Source organism: Panthera leo, chromosome C1, assembly GCF_018350215.1.
Source record: "Panthera leo isolate Ple1 chromosome C1, P.leo_Ple1_pat1.1, whole genome shotgun sequence".
Classification (NCBI taxonomy): domain Eukaryota; kingdom Metazoa; phylum Chordata; class Mammalia; order Carnivora; family Felidae; genus Panthera; species Panthera leo.
Genome location: NC_056686.1, coordinates 38005887 through 38028892, shown reverse-complemented (window position 1 = coordinate 38028892; position 23006 = coordinate 38005887). Strand labels below are relative to the sequence as shown.

General features: G+C 34.7%; 1 protein-coding gene across 4 annotated transcripts in view; it reads left to right on the top strand.

Annotated features, from left to right (window-relative positions):
* Positions 1-23006, top strand: part of SPATA6 (spermatogenesis associated 6) — a 147448-nt gene that overhangs the window by 93176 nt on the left and 31266 nt on the right. The window contains exons 10-12 of one of the 4 annotated variants that reach the window (XM_042951548.1): positions 5725-5909; positions 10190-10289; positions 12828-12865. In XM_042951548.1, the coding sequence (XP_042807482.1) occupies positions 5725-5909; positions 10190-10289; positions 12828-12842 (300 nt within the window). In that variant the 3' untranslated portion in view covers positions 12843-12865. Of the gene's footprint in view, positions 1-5724; positions 5910-10189; positions 10290-10864; positions 10928-12827; positions 12866-23006 lie in introns of those variants that run through there. The other 3 variants (XM_042951547.1, XM_042951549.1, XM_042951546.1) reach the window with 3 other exon arrangements.

Below are 23006 nucleotides of genomic sequence, written 5' to 3'. Positions count from 1 at the left end.
TATATTTTTAACATTACTGAATTTAATTTGTTAATATTTTAGTTAACACTTTTCCCACATATGGTGTCTAGTGAGGGTGGTCTGTAATTACCCTTCTACTTTCCATGAGTGGTTTGGTAGCATTATTATGATCACATCATAAAATTAATTGGGTATGCTTTCTTTCTTCTTTGAGAACAGTTTGTCAGTTTGTTCCTGAGGTCTGTAGTTCGGGTTGTTAGTAAATCAGATTGTGAGACCATCTTCTGTGAGACTTTCCTTTCAGGCATCCTGGGAGGCTTGGGCTCTGGAGTTTTCCACTTGAGAGATCTGCCGTAGATCTCTCATGTGTCACTAGCCTGAGACCCCCTCACTTAATAGCTATTTAACTTTGCTTCAGTTGCCTCTCCTATGAAGTGGACAGAATCAAAATATTTCATAAGGTTGTTGTGGCGATTAAACAAGTTATTTATATAAATGCATAGAACAGTGGTCTAAGAAGGGAACCCTCCATACACACACGTACACACAAGGATTGATCTATTTAGGAATTACTTATCATTTTCATTGCATTATTTTGGAATTTCTTGAATTCTCTCCAGTATAAAGAAAGTACATCTTTCTAAAACCAATCCAGATAGCTGAGCATATGGATTTTTAAACTGGGTAAGATAGGAATTGATTATTCACTTGAAATAGGATTCACTAAGGAATGTTCTTGGCAAAACTGAGAAATTGCTTCTCTCTCTTTTGAATGAGAACCATACTTTCTTCTTATCATCCTAAAAGTAGTACCTATACTGCACTTCCCCCTACAATCCTTAGTCTCAACTACTTCCCAGCTAATTCCATTAGAATTATTTGTATTTGTTTCTTAAATTTTATGCTCCATGACAAAGAAGAAGTATTAGAGCATGGTGTTTATACCAAGCATTAAGTCAGTTCAACAGATACTTGTTGGATAAGTGACTTCCTGTTTCCCATTATACTCAGTAGTTAATTATTCCTTCTATTAATTGGACCTTGAAGTTCCCATAAAATTTTATGGCCATAAATATGACTTATCAGCTTATCATGTAAACAACTTTTCAGGAATCTTATTTCATAAGTATGGTATAACCAAACCATTATATATCACAAATTTGAGAAGTGTGTCATTTGTATAATTGCATATATGGAATTACAATGAATTTTGTGTATGAAACTTTTCTACCTGTAACAGTTTTAGAGTGGTTTAAAAATACTAGATTTTTTATCTCGATACATTTTAACATTTGTAATATTGGAATTGTTACATAGTGGAGATCTTAGAACAGACATTTAAAGATTTCCATAAATGTAAAAAGAAAAAGAAAAAAAGTCTTTTTGCTGAAATATGAAGATTACTGTAAACAGAGGAAATAACTATTATTCTTCATAAACTAAGCCCTCTGCTTTGTGTTTTCACAATTTTACCACATTTTTGTGGCAAATCTGCAAAGTTATTTCCCCAGTTTGTATATAAGGAAACTAAAGCTTGGAAAGAAATGACCCGCTCAGGGTCACATAATTGGTAGGGATTTGAACCCAGGTCTTTGGACTGTAAGCCAGTGTTCTTGAAGAATTGTCCAAGAGATGGAACTCTTCTGTAATGAGCCAAAGAGATAATATTCCATGTGGTTTTGAAGTAAATAACCTATGGAAAACTCACAAGAGCTATGGAAATGTCTTAAGCTAAGGCTTAAGATTGAAAGTTTGAAATGGATTCTTATCCAAGACTTACTCCCTCATTATACCTTTAGTCCCCCATGCAGATATAAAACTTTACCAAACAAATATTTGCTGTAATTCCATGGAAAGAATATATCCTAGCTGTGGTCCCATGGCACACTTATCATATATCTATTCAGTTCTAATTTCCTTCCTCATTATTTTATCATTACTTGTTTTTTCATGTCTGCCCTCATGGATTATAACTTCTTTGAGGTCTTCTGTTACATTTATTTGTGATTGTTGTCTCCTCCCTTGTTTAGTACTTGATACATAGAATATGCTTAAAAAATGTTGAATAGTATTGAGTTACAGCACTTAAGTTTCTCTACAATGTGCTCCTTTCCACCTCTAAGATACTGTCTCTCCTATTAGTTTCCTATAGAGATAGCCAAGTTATTGTCGTCTGTGGTCCTCTTTCCTTGTGCCTTTTCCCCCATTCTGACTGCGCTTTCTCCTTTTCTCTACTAATGGCCTTGATTCCAGTCCCACCTTCTCCATGAGACTTCCACCATTTAGACCAAAATCTTTGAATATCCTTCTGTATTGTCATTATGATGTATTTGATGCAGGTTATCTTGTCAGTTATCTTTGTGTTTATGCCCCATCTCATCTGGATTGTAAGTTCAAACCCCTATACCTTTCTAGATATGAGTATTAGCTAACATGTGGTGCAAGAGATTGTCAGTGAATATTCTTATAAATAGAGGAACATGGCTGTGTTTAAAATATTGCTGACTAGTTTGGGGAGAAAATTTAGTAAAAAAAAGGGGGGGGCGAAGAAAAATGAAGTGGTCTGCTAACCAACATGACTCAGTTGGCATTGAAGTTAATGAAGAGAAAATAATCTGTACCATAAGCCAAGAGACTCATATTTGAATAGAATTCTAGAAACAGCATTACAGCACTTTTTTTCTTTCCTATCTGTCTCTTCACATATATGCTTAACATTTGTTGACTATGGACATCTTTGATCTTGTTTTTGACATTCACTGTGCTTTTACTTTATGTGAACAACTAACATTGAAATAATTTCCAATTTTTATTCAATCTAGATCATATATTTTTTGGTCAGTTATTTGGGACTGTAACTGAGCCGTTTGAACCATGTGCTATTTGGTTCTGGGATGAAAGCTTGGTTCTCTTAGCTGATTGCTGAGTCACCATATGTTGCTCTAATTCTGGAAAGCAGTGAAAATTGTGGTAGTGTTGAAGCAAAAAGTTGTGTTGGACTGGTGTTTTAATAATAAATGACTTATATTTATTGTATAACTAATTCACACACCTAGATGTTCTATAACATACTTTAAATTATGGAAAATCTATAAGATAGTGATTATTAACTCTACTTTACATATGAGGGAAAGAAGTCTGAGAAAGATAAGGTATCTTTCTTAAAGGCCAAATATTTACCAAATAGTACTGCTAGAACATTTGCTCATAAAGGCGGGGACTTAGCTGTGTTCACTGTTGTAGTCCCAACACTTAAAATAATGACTGGAGATTAAATATTTATTAAATGAGTGCAATTTCTCTCTCTCATTCTCTCTTGAACTCAACTCCAGATTATCACTCCCATCACTCCATCAGTGCTACTCTTGTTGATGTTACTGATGACTCTCCAATTGCTAAAATCCAAAGTTCCATTCTCAGTCTTTTCCAATTTGATTTATCAGCATATTTAACTTAGTTAGTTACTCCCCTTACTTGAAATGCATTCTTCAACTGACCACACATTCTCCTGTTTCTTCCCCTTCTTCCCTGCCCACTCCTCAGTCTGATGTTTCCTTGCTATCTTCTCAGCCTTTCAATAGTGGAGTATTCCCCAGGGCTCTGTCTTCAGATGTATTCTTCTTTCTACTTATGCTCACTTCCTTGGTGATATCACCTAGTGCCCTATCGTTAAATACGATTTATATCTTTATCCTGGACTCTTCTCCTGAATTCTACTCTCATATGTTGGGTGATTAATAAATTAATAGGTATAAGCAGCTCAACATGTGCAGAAACAGGCTCCTAATATTTACTCTTCTATCCTTCCAGTTGGAAGGGTGTAACTAAATCATATAAACCCAATTCTTCTGGTTGATTAGACCAAAAAACTGGTGTTATCTTTGATATCCAGTCCATTAGCGAATCCTGTTGGCCCTATCTTTTAAATGCCTTTTCAGTCTGATCACTTTTCACCTCCATTGATATCATTCTTATTCAAGCCCGCATCCGTTTCCATATTTTGTTATAATCATTTCCTAGCTGATTTCCCTGTCTCTGCCCTTGGCCCACTCTATAGACAGTTCTTAACAAAGTAGCCAGTGAGATCTTGTTTAAAAAAAAAAAAAAATTACAGCATAGAATCCTAAATCCTTAAAACTACCTTTTTGACCTCATTACCTACTATTTAGTTCAGCCCTATTGGTTTCCTTGCTATTTCTTTTTTTTTTTAATTCTTTAAGTGTTTTTTTTTTTTTAATTTATTTTTTGAGTGAGAGAGAGACAGTACAAGCAGGGGAGGGACAGAGAGAAAGGGAGACATAGAATTCGAAGACAGGCTCCAGGCTCCAGGCTCTGAGCTGTCAGCACGGAGCCCAACGCGGGGCTCAAACTCATGAATTGTGAGATCATGACCTGAGCCAAAGTTGGATGCTTAACTACCTGAGCCACCCAGTTGCCCCTTCCTTGCTATTTCTAATACATCAGGCATGCTTTCCACCCCATCCCACAGGATCTTTGTGTTTATTTTTCTCTCCTTCTGGAATGATCTTCCCACAGATGTCCCCATGACTTAGGTCTTATGGTCTTTAGTAAGATCTTCAGGCCTTTACTCCTTAGGTCTTTACTAAGATATTCTCTTTCTCTGTGAGGTCCCCCTTGATTATCTTATTTCAAATTGCAGCTCCTGGGATGCCTGGGTGGCTCAATAGGTTAAGTGTCTGATTCTTGATTTTGGCTCAGGTCATGATCTCACGTTCATTTCATGAAATCGAGCCCTTTTTCGTTCTCCAGACTGGCAATGTGGAACCTGCTGGGATTCTCTCTTTCCCTCTTTTTCTGTCCCTCCCCTGCTCTCTCTCATGCTCTCTCTCTCTCAAATAAATAAAAAAAATAAAGTGAAATGAAATGAAATAAAATAAAATTGCATCTCCTTCCCTATATACCCCTCCCACACCACCCATCAGTACCTCTTATCTCCTTTCCTGCTTTATTTTCTTCTTACGATATTCACCATCCTTTAACATACTATGTATTTTACCTATTTATCTTAGGGTGTGTGTTTAAAACTCCCTCTCCATAGTAGTATGTAAACTTTACTAGAATATAAGTTCCTCATATAAAGGTAGTTATATAATGTTTTTATCCTGATTCATTCATTTGTCTGCCCTCAGAACAAATGAATCAATGAATGAGTATTAGGGTAGAATTCTGTTCTGATTGGCCTGATAGCTAAACTAGGCTGTCATTAGTTTCTGTGTATTGTCCTTTGTTTTATATATACACCCCTACCTTTACCCTACCACTACTCAAAAGCCTTTGGAATTGATAATTGTAAATTTTAGACGTGGAATGAACAATCTAGGTGTATTTAATATTTTTTTTTTGATGTTTATATATTTTTGAGAAAGACAGAGCATGAGTGGGAGAGGGGCAGAAAGAGAGGGAGACACAGAATCTGAAGCAGGCTCCAGGCTCTGAGCTGTCACAGAGCCTGATGCGGGACTTGAACTCACAGACCGTGAGATGCGAGATCATGACCTGAGTCGAAGTCAGGCACTTAACTGACTGAGCCACCCAGGTGCCCCTAATATTTATTCTTATGATGGTAACGATTACTGCTACATTCTAAAATTTACCTTCATATATGGCTGTGGCATTATACGTGTTTGGTTTTTTTTTTTTTAACTCTTATAAATGTTCTAAGGTGGTGTGTATATGTGTGTGTGTATGTAATAAATGTATAGCACATTTATTATGTGTATACAAATATAATTTTTTAAACAGGTTATCAGGACACCCCATGGGAGAGACTATGATGACTCCTTGGAAAGGTGTGATGAGTATTTAAGCTCAAGGTCATGTAGCAAGCCCCAGAATTCAGCAAGGACCCTACTAGTCCATTCAGCACCCTCAACAATGCCGAAGCATTCTCCAAGTCCTGTGCTTAATCGAGCTTCTCTCAGGGAAAGGTAATACTTAGTCTTTCCTACTGTACTGATTTTTTGAATTATCATCATTAGAAAAGAGAAGGCAGAAATAATGTATGTGAACTGATTATTTCTACAAGTATAATTTGATTTTAAAAGGCTTACTTGTTTTTGTTTAGAATATAGTACATATTACATAGCATTAGATATTTCTCCCGAGCCCAGTCCTCTTGAAGTGAGTTATTAACTATTAATGGGTTTATTAATTAGGATCACTTTAACCCAAATTCAATACTATGGTTTTTAAAAGTGAAAAATAGTGCATGATGGTTTATTTTCAATAGATCCATAGGGATTTAACATCATAGGCATGGCTTATGTATAAAAATAGCATAGGTTATACTTTCCTTTTAGTGATAATGATGCTGCTATATATTGTTGGTATATGGTATTTATTTTCCTCAAATAACCTCTCCCCAACTCCCCAAGAGAATTTTAATCATGTAAAATTCTATCCCTCCCTCTAAAAAAGCTTTGGCAACTGAAGTTAGATACTTGTTATAATTTGAATGTGAAAGAAATAATTCCTCTTTATCTGTTTTTGTTGTTGTTGAATTCAAATTGGAAATTCGTTGCCTCACGCACTAATAGTAACATAGAAAACAGTTGTCATAAATTGAAAAAAAAACAAAAAACAACCCTACCCTAGGTAGTTTAAAACTTTTATAGAAATTTGAATGCCTCATTGTCCTTGCAACTTAACAGAAGATCATGGGGGAGGAGAAGGGAAGAAAAAAAAAAGTTAGAGAGGGAGGGAGGCAAACCATAAGAGACTCAAAAACTGAGAATAAATTAAAGGTTGATGGGGGTGGGAGGGAGGGGAAAATGGGTGATGGGCATTGAGGAGGACACCTTTTGTGATGAGCACTGGGTGTTGTATGGAAACCAATTTGACAATGAATTTCATATTAAAAAAAAGAAAAGAAATTTGAAAGCCACACATTCTATCAACAACATGGAAATGAAATCTATCTTTAGGTGGTGTCAAAAATCTGAAGTAGCACGCCCAGTTTGTATAGCATATTATGACCATCAGACATTAATTGATAAAATTTACACTAACTGTATAGTCTGTCAAAAGTTCATCTCAAAACTGATGGTTTGAGCAAGAGTGTATCAGTTTGGAAGCTGTATTAAAACATCCTTATTCTGAAAGAAAAAAAAGTCCCTATTCTAAACAGATAGATTTCTTTCCCCATTAGCCCTATAAACGTTCAAATGGATGTATGGAGGTCTGCTGGAGACCCTGAGATAGGGAATTTTGCTTAATGTTGCCTCTGATCTTTGGAATGATGCCTGTGGGATCATCGAGTTCACAGACAGATGGATAGATAAAAAGATAGATCTCCATGTTTATATAGAAAGATATGTACCTATGTTTCTATAGGCTTTAAAAGTTCCAGAGAAAGTCTTGAAGAGAGATTTTTCTGCTGAAGTCTGGTAACCTGTGTCGCAGTTGCCAGGGGACTTTAATTTCCACATCTGCTCCAGTGGTCAGATGTTCAGATACTCTCTTTTTGCTGACTTTCAGAATTAAGCACTTGTGGTTTTGTTGATCAGGTTCTTTGCCATCTCTGTAGGTTTTCAAGACATTTTTTATCTATATCTCCTTGGAAATGTTTTTATGAATATTGTTTTATTTTCCCACTTTTTCACAGATTTTGCAGAACTCTCCAGTTGTCTACCACTGTAGTACAATATAAATTTTAGTCTTGTGTAATTGTATCCTGAGGTCTAATTTCATCCCGGCTTTTGAAGTCTGTTTTTCCAAGTTGACAAATTCTTCACTGAGGCTGTATTCAAAAATTCTTCACTGAAGACAGCTAAACTCAACTGTCCCTTTTTCATATCCCAGTGCAGGTGATGGCTTCCAGTAGCAAGTGGCATTTACACATCTATTCTGATGCTTGGTAGTAGATGCAGTAAGGTCTTTGCTAGAAGGAAATGAGTGGTTCTAATATTAAACATTACCTATATGGCTAGAGCAAGGTTGAGGTGCTTTTAAAATAATATAATAGCAATTCAGTTTTAAATTCATCTAAGTAAAGTATTAAAACTTTATTGGGGTACTCTTTAGGGTAGATAAACTTTTTTACTTTTGCTAAGGTGGAACACTTCTACTTTGAGTGTATGTTTTGCAAAAGATTTAGATTTGGTTATAAAGGAAAATAAAATGTCTTTAAGACATATTACTAGGAACAAAAACATTTTGTTCTTTTTAGCACACTCAGTACCATACCTTTAAATATAAGACATTCTCTGATAATGGCTCTTTTAGATTACTGAACAATATACTTACAGGGCATTTATAAAATCCAACAGAATCAATAAACAATTTAAACTGATGTAAAAATAGATTGTATGTCCCAGGCAAAATTGGGAGCATGACAAAACATAAAGCTATAGAAGTTACCTGGGTTAAATATTAAGACGAAATAAGTTTTCCTTTAAGATTTCTGTGAAGTGTTGACTCCTAAATCATGTATATGAATAAACAGACTTTCAAAAACTATTAGTGGGGCTGCTGGGTAGCTCTGTCAGTTGAGTGTCTGACTCTTCATTTTGGCTCAGGTCATGATCTTACGGTTCGTGGGATCAAGCCCTGTGTCGGGCTCTATGCTGTCAGTGCAGAGCCTGCTTGGGATTCTTTCTCTCCCTTCTTCTGTGCCCATCCCCTGCGTGCCGGATACTCTCTCTCTGTTTCTCTCTCTCTCAAAAATAAAACTCTTATTAGTGACTGTAAGCAAATAAATTTCTTTATTTATAGTGAAGGTGCCTTTTGCTTGAAGCCCATTTAAAAAATATCTTCAGTAGAGTTAACACACATAAAATGGTTTCAATCTTTATTATAAGTCTTACATTTCAGAAACAGTTTTCTCCTCAAAGTATAAATATTAATATTATGACTTATAATTTGTATTAGGCTGTAAAGTTATTACTAAAAACAGACTAAGAAATACTAGCAAATTTAATTAAAAAGGAGCTGATACTCTTTTTAATCATGCTTACCGTTTTGAATTTTGTAAATGAAGTTAAAGATTGTTAGGCAATCATTTCTTATACCACAGCACAGACTAGTGGACCCTCTCATAGCACACTGAAGACACCCTCTTGGAACTGCACATTTGGATCTCAGATTTTCAGGATGTGTTGCATATGTAGCAAATATAACAAAGTTGGCCATATATTTGTGTAGCTTCAATAACACTTCCTTTTACAAATATGGGAGATGAAAATTTAGATATAGTTGATCATCCATTAGTGATTACATTCTTTAAAACAGGTTATGTAAATCATTTATCCTGCTAAAGAGTTTATACCTTGTGCAAATATATAAAATTGTAACTGTAAGAATAAGCTAGGAGGAAAAAAGGCAAAGATGTAAGCAATCTAGTAGCATTTTAGTACCCATTCCTTTATGAAGCAATTATCAATAACACTTCGTATAGATGAATTATAACCAGATGGACCTGGAAATTTTCATTATTACTTGTATAAAATAAAGTAACTTCAGAATACTAATGCCAGTTTTGAGTTTGAGCGGGAATAAGAAAGAGGAGTGGTTGTTTTATTTCTTCTTTAACTCCAAAACTCAGATTTTCATAAAAGTCTCATTTTCCTTTCCTTTTACAATATTCACTTAAAAAGCACATTTATAGGAGAGACTAGAGAAGTGATTGGTATCTGTGCTGAGAGGGAATCCTTCAGTTTTGATACCCCCCTATCTTCTGAAGGAGTAAGAGCATGATTGTATTCTAAATATTTTCATCTATTTGAACATTTTGTTTCGTTTCATAAAATTAGTTTTATTGTTCTGTATACATAAAGGCATTTTATCCACATAATGTAAGAGAGTGTGATTAAGTTACTGGAAAATAAGAACTAATTTTAAAGGCACTATACATGGAATTCTTCTTCTAATCTGAAAATCTGTATCTTTATTTAGAGATAAAGCTCTAAAGAATTGTGTATGGAAATCATTAAAATGATTAACTAGTTAGGTGTGCTCTCCCTAATTCACATCAAACGTTATTATTACTGCTTATTGCACATATTATGAAGGCGTAATATTTCCGTGGAGAATCAGTGCCTGATTTTACATCTGCCTCTCATCTTTGGTCAAAGAAGAAAATATGCTATTTAAATCTTTCTGTGTCATCACACTGGGATAAGAAAAAACAATGACTTTTGGTGTCTGGCATTTGGACAGATTTCTTTCTCTCCCTCTGGCTACAAGTCACCTTTGTTTTTTATGCCTACAGATTCCATTCTGATTGGTGTTCACCTTCAAACTGCGATGAGATCCATGACCGGGTAAAAAATGTCTTGAAATCACATCAGGCTCATCAAAGACATTTATATGTTAGTTTCTAAAATTTCCTCTTGAAGGCCTTTTCTAATTGGGCAAGAGAACCACTCCAGATGCTTAAGCCTGTAATAGTTAATCGCTGAAAGAGAAGAAAAAAAGATACAACCTCCATTTGATGGAAGTCAGTGGTTTTGCTAAAGGCAACATCTCTAACTTCCTCTTGACCTGAGTCATTGTGCAAAATGTTTGACATCATCTGAACTGTAAACAGTGTTATTGATCACATCTCATAGTAAGTAGTGACTTTATGATAATTATTTCATTGCCTTCCAAGTATGGGGGCTCTTGTTTTATGGCCCAGTATAAAACAATTCCATTTCTTGCAAATAGATTTTATTCTAAATGGTAGAATGAGGGGAGGTGGGGTGAGAAATAATTATTTTGAAGAAGCTTCCCAGCTGATTTTTATGTTATTTAAAAGAGGAAAAGAGCCAGTCAGGTTTACTGGGTTTAATATTAGAGACCATCAATATGAGAATATTTTCTGAGGTAAGGCAAATAAGCATATATATGACGGGCAGCTGGGAAATAATTACAGTGCATTCTTTTTGTGATTTTTTTGTTTCAGCAGTTTAAAAAACAATCATTTATCATGAATGTCATGTTGGGAATCTGACATTTCCTCTCTCTCGCATTTCCTCTCAGCTGCTGCCACTTCAAGGGTAAACATTATCCTAAGTTCTAATGGCAAGATTAGTCTTATGTGTTTTAATCTTTATATAAGTGACATCCTTCAGTATGTACTTTTTTTCTCTGACTTGTTTCACTTTGATTTTGCAATTCAGACTATCGTGCGCTACAGACATCTTGTTATATTTAGAAACAGTTCTTCACTTTTGCTGCTTATACATTATTTTATTTTATGAAGCTACTACTGTTGATTTATTCATTCCTCTGTTAATGGACATTTGGGTTGTTTCTGGTTTGGGCTCTTATGAAGCTGCTATAAGCATTGTATGTATACCTTGATGCGTATATAGAATACAATGATGCAATGAAGTTATCATTGTATTGATTATGTATTCTTATTTGGAATTGCCCAGTCATGGGCTATGTGTACACTCAGCCCTAGAAGGTGCTGTCAAAAGAATTTTTCAAGTGATTTTAACTACCTGTGTGTGAGAGTTATACTTGCTGCACATCCTCACTGCTACTTGATTGATGTGTGTGTGTATGTGCTTATGTGAGTTTTCCTTTTGGCATTTGGTAAGAGGTAGTTTATCATATAATGGTTTTAATTTGCTATTTCCTGATGACTAATGTATATGTTTATTGGCCATTGGATATTCTCTTTTATGAATGCTCGTTCAGGTCATTTGTGAATTTTTGTACTGAATTGTCTCCTTTTGGTTTTTTTGTTCAGAGTTCCACATAGATCCTTGATATGAATTCTTAGATATATATTTTGTAATTGTCTTTTCTCGCTCTGTGCCTCATCTTTTTATTTTCTTAGTGACATCTTTGATGAAAAAAAAATTCTTGATCCTAATGAATCTATTTCATTATTTTTAATTTGTTGATCAGCATTTTTAGAAATTTTGTGTACTTCGAGACTTTCTCCTATGTTTTCCTCTAATGGGTTTTTGGTTTTTTTTCACATTTAAATGTATGTTCTGGTTAAAATTATTTTTCTGTATCATGGTAGATAGATCTCAAATCCCAAGAAAGGTTTAAGCCTCCACATTTCTTTCTAGTTTTATTAATTTTATATATTTTGAAGCTGTGTCATTGGTTGGATATAGACTTCAGACTGTGATATGAGCCTTTTATTGTGAATGCCCCTATTCATCTCCTTGCTTGAGGGTAGTACGTTTTATCTGATATTTGTTATCTGATAGTTAGAATAGCTTTATTTTGGCTAGTCTATGAATGGTGTATTTTTTTTTCTTTTTTTCTTTTTATCATTGTATTTAAAGTGTATATATTGTGAGTAGCACGTTTTGTTTTTGTTTTTGAAGAATTAAAATCTAGGATTTTTAGGTAGATTGATTGTCTTTTGTTGGAATTAGCAAGTATTTTTATAACTTATTTTCCTTTTTATTAACTTGTTAATTCAATTTCTAACTCTATTATTGGCTGCCCTGGAGATTTCAGCTTGCACACTTGACAAATTATTTTTTGTTGACCTCCCTACCAGTATTGGGGCCTAAAAACATTTAACCCGTCCCCTTTTTTTCATATTTTTGCATTTTAATTTTGTACTTTAATTCTACATGTATAAAACACACAAGAAATTAATTTTGTTTATATGATGTTTATTCATACTAATCACTTATTTATCTGTTCTATTATTCTTCATTCTTTCCTGCAATTCCATGTTCCCATATGGATTCTAGAGTCATTTTCCTTCTGCCTGAAGAGCGTCCTTTAATACTTCTTTCATGACATCCTCCTGGCTGTGAATTCTGATTTTGTTTGAAAACATCTTGTTTTCACTTTTATGTGGGATGGTTTTACTGGATATAAAACTCTAGGTCGGTAGTTATTTTCTTCTCTTTTATTTATTTATTTTTTTAACGTTTATTTTTCAGAGAGAGACAGCGTGAGTGGGGGAGAGGCAAAGAGAGAGACAGGGAGACACAGAATCCAAAGCAGGCTCCAGGATCCAAACCCACTGAGCCACCCAGGCAACCCTCTTTGTCATTTTAAAGAAGCTCTTCCATCATCATCTGGCTTCTTTTATGTCTTGAAAAGTCAGCTCCTACGCTTTTGAAGTAATGTAGGTATTTCTCCTCCTACTCCCGTTATATTTAAAATTCACTCTTCCACTTTGTGTTTAGTAATTTTACCATTATATACCTAGATGTGGTATTCTTGGGTTAATCTATGTTAAGTTTTCAGAGCTTCATAAATTTGTAGGTTGATATTTTTCATCAGTTTTAGAAAACCTGTAGCCATTATTTCTTTCAACATTGCTTCTGCCCCATTATCTGTTTCCCGTTCCTCTGGACTCCCACTTATATAAGATTTTTAGACTGTATCTCATATATATCTTATGCTTATTTTGATATTTTTAATTCTTTTTTCTTTTCCTCTCTCTCTCTCTAGTTTGATATTTTCTTTAGAAATGTCCTCTAGTGGGGCATCTGGGTGGCTCAGTTGGTTAAACGTCTGACTTCGCTCAGGTCATGATCTCACAGTTCGTGAGTCCGAGCCCCGTGTCGGGCTCTGTGCTGACAGCTTGGAGCCTGGAGCCTGCTTCAGATTCTGTGTCTCCCTCTCTCTCTGCCCCTCACCTGCTCACACTCTGTCTCTCTCTGTCTCTCAAACATAAATAAACATTAAAAAATTTTTTTTAAAAAAAGAAATGTCCTCTAGTTTGGTAATCCTGTCTTCTGTGGTTACATTGATGTTAAAACTATTTGAAACTTTTTGAAAGACATTAACTTTCAAGAATTTTTTGAGAGGCATAAAATACCAAAACTAACTCAAGAAGAAATAGATAATCTCAATAGTTATATATCTATTAAATAAATTGAATTTGAAGTTAAGAATCTTACATAAAAGAAAACACCAGGCCCAGGTGGTTTCTCTGGTGAATTCTACCGAACCTTTAAGGAAAACATAATAATACTAGTCTTATGAGACAGAACGTAGAAGGAGGAAAACTTCCTAAGTCATTTTATGAGGTCAACATTTACCCTAGTGTCAATGACATAATAAGAAAAGAAAAATATAGACCAAAATCTTCATGAACATATATGCAGAAATCCTCAACAACGTATTAGCAGATCAAATCCAGCAGTATATAAAAATGAAAGTACATCATAATCAAGTGGTCTCATTCTAGAAATGCAATATAAATTCATCCTATTGACAGGGTAGATAAGAAAAAGCTTATTTCTTCTGTATGTCATTTCAATAAGCACAGAAAAAGTATCCAACAAAATCCAACTCTGTTCTTGATAAAAAGTCTCAGTAAAGTTGAGGTAGAAGGGAACTTCCTCAACCTAATAAAGAGCATCTTTGAAAACCTACAGCTAACGTTATGCTTATGGATGAAAGACTGAATATTTTCCCCTAAATTCAGAAACAAGGATGCCCTCTCTTACCATTCATTTAACATCATAATGGGAGTCTTAGACAATGCAGGAAGGAAAAGGAAATGAAATGGATATAGGTTAGAAAGTAAGAAAAAAACCCTTATGTTTGCAGAGGATATGATTTTGCAGGAAATTCCACAGGATCTCCAGGAAAGCTCCCAGAATTAAAAAGTAAGTTTAGCAAGATCACAAAATAGAAAGAAAGCCCATTTTTTCCCTGTATACCAGCAATGAATAATTGGTATTTTAAATTAGAAAATCCATAACACTTACAATAGCATTAAAATTGAAGTGTTTATGTATAATTCTAACAAAATATGTTCAGTGTTTGCATTCTGAAAACTACATAATGCTGTTGACAGCAATCAAAGAAGATAGAACTAAGTGGAGATATAGCCCATGTTCACAGATTGGAGAACTCAAAATGAAGATGTCTGTTTTCCCCAATTTGATCTCTGGATTCAGTTCAATCATAATCAAAATCCTATCAAACTTTTTAATAGAAATTGACAAGCTATCATATGGTTTCATTCATGTGGAATTTAAGAAACAAGATGAACATAGGGGCAGGGAAGGAAGAATAAGATAAAAAGAGAGAGGGAGGCAAACCATAAGAGACTTAAATACAGAGAACAAACTGAAGGTTGCTGGAGGGGTATTGGGTAGGGGTATGGGCTAAATGGGTAATGGGCATTAAGGAGGGCGCTTGTTGGGATGAGCATTAGGTATTATATGTAAGTGATGAATCACTAAATTCTTCTCCTGAAACCATTATTACACTACATGTTAACTAACTTGGATTTACATTTAAAAAAATTTTTTAAAGGTAAAAATTACTTTTATCTTAAGGCCTTACCAAAACAGACAAAGGGTCAGAATTAGCCTGGGAGTTGAAGTTTGCTAACCCCCATTTTACTAGGTAAGTGTGTTTTATACAGGGTATTGGATTAGCAATTATGAAAAGACTTTACATATATATATGAGAGTTGGACAAGTAAGTAAATATATCATAGATAAAGACAGCCAGGTTTTTCAGTGTCAGAAAATAAGTGACAAAGAAACAAGGTGGGTGAGGGGTGGAATGAACTGCATGATGTTATTTGTTGTCTAAAATAACAGTTTAATTCATGTTTATTTTAATATATAGAGAGAGATTGGTTCAGAAATACAGAGCTGATTGTATATTTGGGTTAATACACATCCATGTTTCCTAGTTTTGCCCTCCAAAAGGGCCTAAAAGGAGTGACAATCCAATAGCAGTGAGCACACCCAGCTTCCAGATCTTGGTTTCTAAATACCTACACTCAATAAAAGTTATCAGGACTCTTAGAGAAATAGCTGATTCTGGGGCTAGGACAGGGAAAACACAAGATTAGGATGGAACATCTTGTAGTATGGGAAGTGAGGAATTGCTTAAAAAAAGAAAAGGCTGAGGGGAGTGAGTGAGGAGAATAGGGGCATATAAGAAGAACACAGGAGCCAATCTTAAGTCCCTGTGGCTGTTGTCAGAATAATTTGAGCAACAAAATAAATACCAATATTTGGATTATGACCCAAAGAATAAAGTAAATATCCATGAGTACATATTGACATAAGCGAAACAATGAATGACCAAGGATGAAAATGGACACATCTTCCTTACAGAAGATTTGTAAATAATAATGGAGGATACTGCCCCCTCCAGGAGGTGGAGCTTAATTCCTCTTCCTTTGAGGGTAGGCTAAACTTAATGATTTGTTTTTAAAATAGAAAGAAAGTGTAACTTGGAGATATCTGGAAGACACCACCTTTACAAAGTGATCGAGTTTAACATCAGTAATCATTAACTCATGCTGATATCCTGTATTCCTTGATATCAGGTAATGTGAAGGGTTGTTCCTCACAACCCATAACCCTGGCCTAAACATGAAAAAACATCAGACAAAATCAAATTGAGAAACTTCCTACAAAATTCCTGACCAGTACTCTTCCAAACTGTCAAGGTCATGAGAAACGAGGAAGGACAGAAACTTGTCACAGATTAGAAGAGAGTATAGAGAAATAATGACTAAAAGCAACATGATATCCTGTATTGGATCCTGGAACAGAAGTGCATCACTGGCAAAACTGGTGCAATGCAAATAAAATTTCAGTTTAGATAATTACTGTACCAATGTTAATGTCTTAGTTTTGCAAAATGAATGGTGGTTACATAAGATGTTAACATTAAGACAACCTGGGTGAGTGGTGAAGTTCCTGTGTATAAGAACTCTTTTATCTTTCAACTGTTTTGTATATCTAAATATTCAAAAATAAAAAGTTAAACTATGGTTGATCCTTGAACAATGTGGGGGTTAGAGGCACCACACCCCCTTCACATAGTCAGAAATCTACATATAACTTTTTTGACTCCCCTGAAACTTAACTAAGAAAACAAAAAAAAATCATAGGGAAGAGAAAATATATTTACAGTACTGTAAAAAATCTGCATTATAAGTGGACCTACACAGCTCAAACCCATGTTTAAGGGTCAATTGTTTTAAGTTCTCAATTTCAGCTCTTTGGGCTTTTAACTGAGAACTAGTGTGATTATAGGCCCTTCCCTCTCGAAGGGTACTATGTATAATTCTTCTTAGGCAAGACAGCAGAAAATCTCTTCTGCTTTTCAAACACTTTCTGCTTAGCTTTTTGTCCTTTTATCCTGCACTGTTTCACACATTCTGCTAGTGTCTTGAGGGAACAGTTAGCTTGGTTTTGCACCCATCATGTCTCAATGGGTTTTGGCCTCTCAGGCTTTTAGTTTTGTACATCTAGCATAGTAAGACTGCCAAAATCCTGCTGGTTTCTTTGTGCTCCAGGAGTGGACCTGTGGTTGAACAAAGCATTGATTCCCAACATTTTTGTTCTATGCTCAGAACACAAATGCCCCCAGGAAAACACCAGCTGCAGAGCTGCAGACCTTCAGTTCACCTCTTCTCTCAGAAGTACTAGTGACACTGTTCATACCACTGTTTAAGCAGCTTCCTAATGCCTTTAAACAAAAACAATATATATGCAGTAAAGTTGCCCGTGTTGGCTTAAACTGGGCACTAATGTCAGTATCTTAAATTGCTTTACACTAAGAGTGGCCTGAACACAAGCTCTTAAAATTAGTCATATTTTTCCGCCTGTGTTAATTCATATGGTATAATCGAGCTTTTTCCACCAAATACCTGCACGCTGTGTGTCTGGCACTATGCACAGCACTGGGGGTCTTTTTCATGAAATCAGATTTCCTGCCCATAAGGAACTTATATAATCCAATGTTTATTTAATAAACCAATAAATAAATATAAAAGTAAAAAAACCTGTGGCACAGTATATGATTAAGTATAAGAATAAAAAGCATAAATAAACAATGCCATTGTTCTTCCAGAGAGAAATAAATTGATTACATAGGAATAACTGTTTATTAAATGTTCACTACGTCCCAGGCACTCTGTATGTGTTTTTCCATTTTATCATCACAATACTCTTACAAAGTAATTACTATTTTAAAGATGAGCTGAGGCTCAGAAAAGTTGAGTGACTTGTATAAGGTCATGTAGCCATTTAAGATGATTGGAACCGAGATTTGAATCTAGATTAATAGTAATAGTCTTTGATCTTAACCACTAAGATCTACAGAAATAAACACACAGAATACAGTCTGACACACATTAGTTCGATAATATGCCCAAACATAAACATGTAAAATATGCAAATATAAGATCTGTCAACAGAATACATGTTCAGAAACAAACACCAACATACTAGACGTAGACATTGTGGCCACACTCTGGACACAGGTCAGATCAAAACACAGTTTGGTCCTACTTGAAGGATACTCCTAGACAAAGATATACCATCTTAAAAGTAAGTATCAGGGTTTTTAAAATTTATTTTTTACTTCACAAAGAATTTTACAATTTACAAAAAAAGGGTGTGTTTTTTTGTTTTTGTTTTTTTACTTCACAAAGATTTTATTTAAATATCAACCTCTTCTGAGACCGTGAAAAAGTCCTTTATGAATCACTAAACATTTGACTAGTACAGAGGAGAGGTAAAACATAATGTGTTGGAATTTTGGTAATCATTAAAAAATTAAGAGAACTTATTTCAAACAAGCTAATGAAAGTCTGATCAGGAAAGATTCAGTTGAAAATAAAATCTAGTTAAAAAGGTAGCGAACACCCACCATTTTGATTTTCACATTTATTCAAGAAAATGTAAGATCACTTCAACAAAGACCCCAGTCCTTTTGCTAGTGTATCTAAAAATTCCAGACTCTAGTGCCTTTTGACAGAAATAAAGTAATAGAGGCAAACACAGAATATAGGATAGGTAGGATAAATAGAAAACAGTAAATTAATACCCAACCACATCAGTAGGTACATTGAATAAAGTAAACATTACAATTAAACACAGTGATTGCCACATTGAGTACAAATGCCAATATGTAGTTATTTAAAAATCCCTTTTAAATATAAGCAAAGGTGGAGTCATGCTATGTCTTTCATCATCAGGCACATAATTCCTGATTCATTCATATTCTCTCTCACTTGCTCACTCTGTGTAGCCATTCCAATGCCTAGATGCTTTAAATAGCAGAAATAAGAGTAAAAAATAAGAGTAAATGTGACTTAATCTTATCAGGCTGTCCTGTACAGAAATGCATGTTTTCAGACAAAACTCCATGTGGAAATTGTAAGGAATAATCCAGGTAGAGCGGAAAGTTCTTGTTGGGCCAAATCATGGAAAGGCAGGCTAAGATATTTAGACTTTATCCCGGAATCCAGGAGTCATGAATTCAGATGCATTCAAGGTAATAAAATTGGAATCTAACCCAAGTCCTTATTTACTTTGCTAACAAAATGATCTCAGAACAAAAATAGCAAATTACCATCAAAGATATAATTATTGAAGACAGTTAAAGAATTTTTTTACATATGCCTTCCACATTTTCTGCTTTCCACTTTTTCACAACTGTACTCATCTACATTTTCAGAGCACATTCCATTATATTATATATATATTCCATTATATACTATATTCTCTCCTTTATATATTTCATTTAGAGTTCTACATCTAAATACTTAATGTTTACTCTTTTATGGCAGTGTCTTCTCCAATTAGTTGTCTGAAACTCATTCTCTAATAGATTACTAAGGAAAGGCTCATGGGATAAATGTCACCTGAGTTGCATGATAATATTTTGTCTGTAGTCTTTATGCCTCAAAGTTACTTTGGCTAGATATAAAAATCCTTGGCTTACATTTTCTTTATTATAAATATGTTACTTGATTGTGATACAGAATCTTGTCCAAATCTACTTAAAATCCAATTTTCTTTCCTTTGTGAGTGACTTGGTTTTTTAGCCTGGAAATTCAGGGGTTTTTTTTTCCTTCATTTTTAAAGTTTAGTAATAATAGCAGCATACATGATGGTGTTGATTATTCTGGATTGCTTTTTTTTTCCATTGTACATCATGTCTTTTGTTATATTTTCAATATTTTTATGAATATTCTCTTAAATGGTAACTTTTTGTATATATTCTGTTTCCTTCTCCTCTCCTGTATCCTCTCCTCTCCTCCTCTTTCTTTTTCTTTTTCTTTCTTTCTTTCTCTTTCTTTCTTTCTTTCTTTCTTTCTTTCTTTCTTTCTTTCTGGAACTTCCATTGTATGTATGTTGGATCTTATTTGCAAATGATATGTATTTTTCCCTGTCTCAAATTCTTTTCATACTTTTATTTTTCTTAAAATCAAATGATTTTTTCCTTTTCATTTTCTCTTATGACATTATTATTCGTTCACTTTTTTTTTTTTTTCAACGTTTTTTATTTATTTTTGGGACAGAGAGAGACAGAGCATGAACGGGGGAGGGGCAGAGAGAGAGGGAGACACAGAATCGGAAACAGGCTCCAGGCTCCGAGCCATCAGCCCAGAGCCTGACGCGGGGCTCGAACTCACGGACCGCGAGATCGTGACCTGGCTGAAGTCGGACGCTTAACCGACTGCGCCACCCAGGCGCCCCTCATTCACTTTTATATATCTTCTAGTTTACTTTTCCTTTCCAAACTTATTTTTCTTTAATTTCTTATTTTTCTGACTTTTATCATCTCATTAAATTTTTTTTTTTCTGGTTTCTTAAAATATACTATTTTTAAGGACTTTTAGCTTTGTTCTTTTACTTCTGGGTTATAATAAACCTTTTAGATGGCTACCAGTGATTTTTTGCCTACTAGTATTCCCACCCCTGTGTAGTTACCTCCCACCACACATGAATGGGGCTAATCTGTGTAAACAATAGACTGTTGCAAAAATAACAGTGTATGACTTCTGAGGCTAGATCAAAAAGACATTGAAGCTTCTGTCTTTTTCTCTTATAAGATCATTTACTCTTGGGAAGACAAATTGTCAAGTTATGAGGATACAGGTAATACATTTGCCTGCCATCTGTTTTGTGAACATGTCTTCTGGCATGTTTTCATTGAGGGCATCTTATTTGGCCTCCCCCCACCCCCCTTAAAGCTTTTTATGAAATTTAAACTGTTTATAATGATTATTTTGAACTTTTAGAAAGAGATAAATGATTTAGATTAACTTTTCTAAATATGTAGTTTGAGAGCTCTTTTTTCTGTCTCATCATTTTTTCTAGAATAAGCATGGCAGCTTAGTTTCTGAGATTTCCTGGCTTTCTTTTTCTTCCCAACTTTTATATAGAATTTTTCTTTCCTTTGCTTTTATTCCCCTGTTCAATGTGTATTCTTTTTCCAAATGTTTATACTCGATGTAAAGTTTTATCTTGGAAGGTGACTTTGGAGTGTTAGTTTTGAGAGTTAATGGATCTCACTGCTCCAGCTCCTTCAGAATTTATTGTAAATCCTTTGTACTCATCACTATGAAAGTGAGAAAACCTCTTCCAATTTCAGTTTCTGTTCTTCAATTGGCCCACCAGCCTTTTGAGTGAATACTCCGTTTTGTTACTTTGAAGTTATTTGGTTTATCAGATGCCTCAATGCTTTCCTCTGATTTCAACAGATGGTGTTACCATCTCTATTATCTACTGGAGATTTATGCATGTTTCCTGATATTTTGGGTTCATGGGAATATCTTGTCCCTTAATTTTGTTGCAGATGTTTCCCATGGATTTTTTAGTACTGCTCTTCTAGGTAATTTTTAAAATTTTATTTCAGTATAATGTACTTTAATTCTAAGTTTTGTGGCACAGTGAGTCTTTAAAAAACACAATGGAGTACTACATGGCAATGAGAAAGAACGAAATATGGCCCTTTGTAGCAACGTGGATGGAACTGGAGAGTGTGATGCTAAGTGAAATAAGCTATACAGAGAAAGACAGATACCATATGTTTTCACTCTTGTGTGGATCCTGAGAAACTTAACAGAAACCCGTGGGGGAGGGGAAGGGAAAAAAAAAGAGGTTTGAGTGGAAGAAAGCCAAAGCATAAGAGACTCTTAAAAACTGAGAACAAACTGAGGGTTGATGGGGGGTGGGAGGCAGGGAAGGGTGGGTGATGGGTATTGAAGAGGGCATCTTTTGGGATGAGCACTGGGTGTTGTATGGAAACCAATTTGACAATAAATTTCATATATTGAAAAAAAAAGAATCAATAATCAAAAATGTCCTAACAATGGAATATTATTCAGCCTTGAAATGGAATAAAATTCTGATACATGCTCTAAAAAAAATAATAAATAAAATAAAAAATAAAAAGTGAACCCTCGTGGGTGAATAGCATCCAGGTCAGAGACATGACATTACCAGCCCCCCAGAAATGCCTCTGGTGCCTCTTCTCAGTCACTACGAAACCTACTATTCTAATACCTAACAACATATAGGCTAGTTTTATGTGTTTTTGAACATTTCAGAAGTGGAATCATATGGTATATATTCTTTTATATTTGGTCTCTTTGGCTGATTATTATGTTTGTGACATGCATGTGTTTCATTTTTATTACTGTATAGCAGGAGTCAGCAAACTATGGCCCACTGGTGAATTCCAGACTTTTAAATTTTAAATAAAGTTTAATTGGAACATAGATAGACCCCTTTACTTATGTATTATTTATGGCTGTTCTCAAGCTACAACAGCAGAGGGGAGTAATTGTGACAAAGAGCACATAACTTGCAAAGCTGAACATAAATACTATTTGGTCCTTATAGTTTGCCACCCCTTGCCTTATAGTATTCCAATAAGAGTAGCAAAATTTATCAGTTAATTCTACTTTTTGAGGCTAATACTAATAGTACTGCTATCACCATTACTGTATATGTTCCTTGATGAACATATATATGTATTCCTGTTGGATATATACCTAAAATGGAATTGCTGGGTCCTACAGAATGTGTATTCTTCTGTAGAAGATGCTGCCAAAGAGTTTTTCAAAGTGTTTCAGTATTGAAACACATTTTCAAAGTGTCTCAGTATGGTTGAGAGTTCTGTTTTTCTACATCCTTGTTAACACGCTGTATTTTCTGGGTTCTATTTTCCTATTAGGTATTCCAGAGGGTATGAATTGGTAATGTAGTATGGTTTTGCTTTGCATATGCTGAAACTGTGTTTTGGATGCATACAGGTTTAAATTGTGTTTTTTGTTCTGGTTAATCGACCTATTATTATTGTGAAATGTCTTTACCTCTAGGAAAGCT